Source organism: Helianthus annuus, chromosome 4 (genome assembly GCF_002127325.2).
Source record: "Helianthus annuus cultivar XRQ/B chromosome 4, HanXRQr2.0-SUNRISE, whole genome shotgun sequence".
Classification (NCBI taxonomy): Eukaryota; Viridiplantae; Streptophyta; class Magnoliopsida; order Asterales; family Asteraceae; genus Helianthus; species Helianthus annuus.
In genome coordinates this window covers 22,907,372-22,912,540 of record NC_035436.2, presented here as the reverse complement: position 1 = coordinate 22,912,540, position 5,169 = coordinate 22,907,372, and the positions used below count along the sequence as shown (strand labels likewise).

The 5,169-nt window shown below is 34.6% G+C and overlaps 1 protein-coding gene across 2 annotated transcripts; it reads left to right on the top strand.

Annotated features, from left to right (window-relative positions):
* Positions 1 to 296: 296 nt before the first annotated feature.
* LOC110935970 (cysteine protease Amb a 11.0101) lies at positions 297 to 3,239 on the top strand. 2 transcript variants are annotated; one of them, XM_022178326.2, is made up of 4 exons: positions 297 to 741; positions 2,144 to 2,382; positions 2,746 to 2,886; positions 2,953 to 3,239. In XM_022178326.2, exons 1-4 carry the CDS (start codon positions 297 to 299, stop codon positions 3,187 to 3,189), a joined length of 1,062 nt encoding a protein of 353 aa, XP_022034018.1. In that variant the 3' UTR covers positions 3,190 to 3,239. The 2 variants fall into 2 exon arrangements, with proteins under 2 accessions (XP_022034018.1, XP_035845447.1); XM_035989554.1 differs by having other exon boundaries at positions 2,964 to 3,164.
* The last annotated feature ends 1,930 nt before the right edge of the window (positions 3,240 to 5,169 follow it).

The following is a 5,169-nucleotide window of genomic DNA, read 5'->3' as shown; positions in this document are numbered from 1 at the left end:
AAATTATGTATACATACATTATGCAAAGTTGGTGGCATACACAACTTTTACTGTTTATTTTTATATATAAATGCATTAGTTTTTAATATTTGCTTTTTCAAAAGGTATCTAGGTATCCTTTATTTAAATTTAGTTAGTTTTTACATTCAAATCAGCTTAACCATCCATCCATATATTCCCTTGACACCATAAAAAAACCTCCACATATAAATCCTAAAAACAAGCAAGAATAAGCACTTTTAAATGCGTACTACTTGAATCATAACAATCTCATTTCTTACACCATTTTCCTCCAAATGAAGATCAACAATTTTATATTTTATTCACTTTCTTTGGTCTTGATACTAGGAGTTGTGGAAAGCTTCAATTACCATGAGCAAGAACTCGAATCGGAGGAGGGATTCCAAGGGTTGTACGACAGGTGGCGAGAACACCACAAAGTGACCGATAGAAGCCCCCAACGGTTCAATGTATTCAAGCACAACGTACGAAATATTCACAAGAAAAACAAGATGAACCTGGGATACAAGTTGCAAATAAACGAGTTTGCTACCATGACTCACCATGAGTTTAGGAAAACCCATGCCGACTCGAAGGGTGGCCACTTCATTGCTCTTCACGGGATTCGTAAGACCAACTTGAGTTCCAGTTATAATGATATCGATATAAACGCTATTCCACCGAGGATGGATTGGAGGGAACATAACGCGGTCACCCCTATGAAAAATCAAGGACAGTGCGGTAACACGTTTTGTCTCATTTACATACAAGTTAGTCTTTTGGGGTGGGCCCTCTCCCAAGTTTGTGAGAGAAGAGGGTAAATTTAACACCACCCTTTGTCTCTATAAGTAACGTTGGTTAATTACATATTTATATTGAAATTAATACATAAAATAGTAACTTTAGATTACCCTTGTAGTGATATGACCCTGTAACCATATTTAACACAAACAATTATCTATATATTCAAAACACTAACGTTATATTCTTCTAATCAACCAATGGGGTGATGGTCCATTGACAAAGACAAAGCCTTGAAACACATGTGTTTAGAAAGGGAAAGTCTTGGATTCAAGTCCCACAGACAACAGAGATTAAAAAAATTGCGGTTCAAAAACAAATATTTTTGTAACCATATTTAACACAAACAATTATCTATAGATTCAATAATGTTATATTTTTTTAACCGTAAACAATTATCTATACTCAAATTGGTAATGTTATATATATCTTTTTTAACCATATATAACACAAACAATTATCTATATTCAAAACAATGATGTTATATTTTTGTGGAAAATTGGTTTTTAATAAACCAACCTTTGTCCCGTTGGTAAATAATAATCTTACTTACGTAATTGGTATACAATAATCTTACCTATCAACATGTTGGTACTCAATGAACTTCGTTAATTTTTTTTAACTAAAGTTAGTTTTTAAGTTTTATTTATTACACAAACAGTCCCTGTAGTTGTAATTTACTAGTTTTAACTATTTTATAAAACAAAAAGACCTCAAGAACAGTTACTAGTTTTAAGTTGTCAACACTTTGATTCCCCATATGAACCCTAGATTGGAAGCCGCCCCCAAATCGGTCGAAAGAATCAAGAGTGATAGAAATTTGTTTGGGGCTTTTAATCACTGACCAAAACCGAGTAGTTTGATACATGAAATTCCAATTTTGGTGGTCGTTTACTTGATCCGTCGGAGAACTCCCATGGCAGTGGCAGTGGCGGTGGCGATGGTAGTTGTTTACATCAGAAATCAAAATCGAGGAAAAGGAGGATATTCGAGTGGTGTTTGTGATAAATCTGGAACTAGTACACATATGTATATATAAAATTTAATTACATGGCCCTTGACGTTTTTTTGTTTTACAAAATAGTTAAAACTAGTAAATTACAACTACAGGGACTGTTTGTGTAATAAATAAAACTTAAAAACTAACTTCAGTTAAAAATAATTAACGGAAGTTCATTAAGAACCAACATGTTGATAGGTAGGATTATTGTATACCAATTACGTAGGTAAGATTATTATTTACCAACGGGACAAAGGTTGGTTTATTAAAAACCAATTTTCCTATTTTTGTAACCATACTTAGCACACATAGTTACAAACAATTTTGGTGTCGAGTTTACAGGAAGTTGTTTCGCATTTGCTGCGGTGGGTGCAATTGAAGGAATAAACGCCATCAGAACAGGTCAACTCTTATCATTATCAGAACAACAACTTCTTGATTGTGATTCGAGCGACAGAACCTTCCATTGTGACGGAGGGCAGGTCTGTGGCGTATTTACTTTCGTCAAAGAGCATGGAGGTATAGCTACAGATGAGTTCTACCCTTATGTAGGTAAAAGGGAAACATGCGATACATCTAAGGTACAAACAAAACTAATGAATATAGTATAGATAACTAGATTACAATGCTTGTTATATCAAGTACAAACAGCTTTTAACATACGAATTGTACAAATAATTTTAGCAATTATGTTCGAACCACTATAAGTATTATTACACTACCTTTTTGAAGTAGCGTAAATGCATAATAATAAATGCTATAGTTCATTTTGTTGAAATGTGACACTTATTACTCTACAACAGATCAACTAGAGTAATATTAACCTACTTTAAAACTGTACCGTAATAATAATTCTTCTAGTTGAACATACTTTAGTTTTTTGTATCATTCGCACGTTAAAAGTTATTTGTATTTGATTCTAACAATCTGTGTTTTCAAACCAGTATGGTCATCACTCGGTAACTGTTGATGGAACCGAGTATTTGCCAGAACACGATGAAGAAGCGCTATTGAAAGCAGTGGCACATCAGCCTGTAACTTTTCAAATGGATCCTGGCGGTGACGGTTTCATGTTCTACAAAGAGGTAACATTTCAATCACGCATCGTTCATTTGTTATCGATATGTTGTTTAATAGTTCATGGTGTTTAGGGAATTTATAGTGGACCATGTGGAATGGAGCTGATGCACGCGATGTTGATAGTTGGATACGATCAGGATCCTGACGGAACCAAGTACTGGATTGTTAAGAACTCGTGGGGCGAAGGATGGGGAGAGAAGGGATACATTCGTATGCTACGCGGTACGGAGATCCAAGGGGTTTGCAACATGTATGGGCATTGTAATTTCCCTCTTAAATCTCCCGAAACTAAAAATGTTGAACTCTAGATTACAATTTTAATTATGTTCACTCTTCATTTTATATGTAACCATCCGAGAGAGAAAACATATGTCTAATAAGATTTTTTTGTTACTTTATGTTTCGATTATGAGATTTATTTTCTTGATAGACTATATAACATAAAGAATACACATAACAGACGGTTCACAAGCATAAACGAACGAACACGCATGAATATAAGCGAATAAGCGTAAACAAAAACAAACCAGCACAAATTCAAAGAAGAGGAAATTGGACTTTAATAATCTCACCTAGAGGTAGTTGGCCATTGGCACTATCACCTTTGAATATTACCACTAGCATTCCCACCCTTTAAGTATTTTTTTTCTCACTGCATCTCCATTATAAACAAATTTAACGGAGTTAAGTTTTTTTCCGAATTTCGAGGATACGAGTTGATTGATGTAAAACTAACCTGGAAACGGTGTTCCAAATGACGGAAACGGTGCTTTAATTCGGGTGTTTAAACTTCCAATTGATAAAATTTAAGCCGTTTGGAGCACCGTTTCGAGATAAGTTTTACATCAATCAACTTGTATCATGTTCTATTCAAATGCCCTAAAACATCAGTTCGAAATTGATAACAACATAATGAACCTTAGCGTTTTCAGGGGTCGTCTACTGCAAAGAAATTGTTGTAACAAATAATCCATCCTTAAACTTCCTCACCATTAAATTTTGGGAAATCAAGCCGACCGTGCGAACCAGCCGTTGATCTTAGTGTCCTGTACCCTATCATTACCCAATTTGCTGTTAGTCTCCGCCATTTGAGTAACTAATGTTATCATACCGATCTGCAATAATCTGATAGCTCTGGTCTAAAATTGCTTGTTGCCCATCAATTACTCTTGCGCTATCTTGAGTTAACTTTTCCAATTTTTCCATTTCTTGGTGTCTCATCGGCATAAACAATGATCGTAACCCTAATTTTCCCAATTCGATTATAGAAAAAACACGCAATTGTAGATTGCCGTAACCTTGAATTGAAACGAAAACCAAGAACAAAATCGATGACTTGGAAGTGAAATTGATCGAAAGAGTGATCAATTTCGGTGAATTGAAATGAAGTCGAGTTGAAATTGATCGGAAGAGTGATCAATTTCAGCGAATTGTACAAAAGCTGATTGATCGAGTTGAATGCCGAATTTGATGAATTTGGGTTTAAATTCAAGGGCGTCCAGAGAATCAGAATCGAACAGCAACGTTGCAATAAGAAATTGAGAAGAATCATAAGAGGAACACGAGTTAATTCCTTATCGAGATAAGATCTTTACAACTAATTACAACAGCTTATAACGATCTGATTCCAGTTCGTTACTTTTTTTCTAATAATAAACCCTCTAAGAGTACAACAATTACACATAAGACCCTCTACTTGTTTCGACATGTAACACCTATAAAGTAGTTTTAATACATGTGTGGCTTCCATATACAATATCCCTAAAAAACTAACACCAACTTTCAACTTCCTGCTGTCAAGATTAATACGAATGTTATGAATACAGATAATATGTCCTGGTTTTTCTCCAGTTGTATTTTATGTTACATCTTCCACTACATATGTACATGTATATAATGATAGAGTTGGATGAATAAGAATACGCTTCTCATATTTCTCTCATTTTCTTATGCACAAACTCATCACTGCATATGAAAATTGTCTTCTTGTATAGAACCTGAAGTTTTAATTATAAAGAACCCAAAGTTCTCCTAGACTATCCATTATATACACATGCTTGTTATTAAATGCATGTCTCTTTCTTTTGTAGATAAAATGTCTAACTTATCAAAGCTTCAATTCACCGCACTTGACATCTCGGGTAACAACTACCTCCCATGGACTCTTGATGCTAAAATTCATTTGACAGCAAATAATTTGGGGGAGACAATTATTGACGGTAATCAAACTTCACCTCAAGATCAAGCGAAAGGTATGATATTCCTCTGCCATCATCTTCACAAAGATC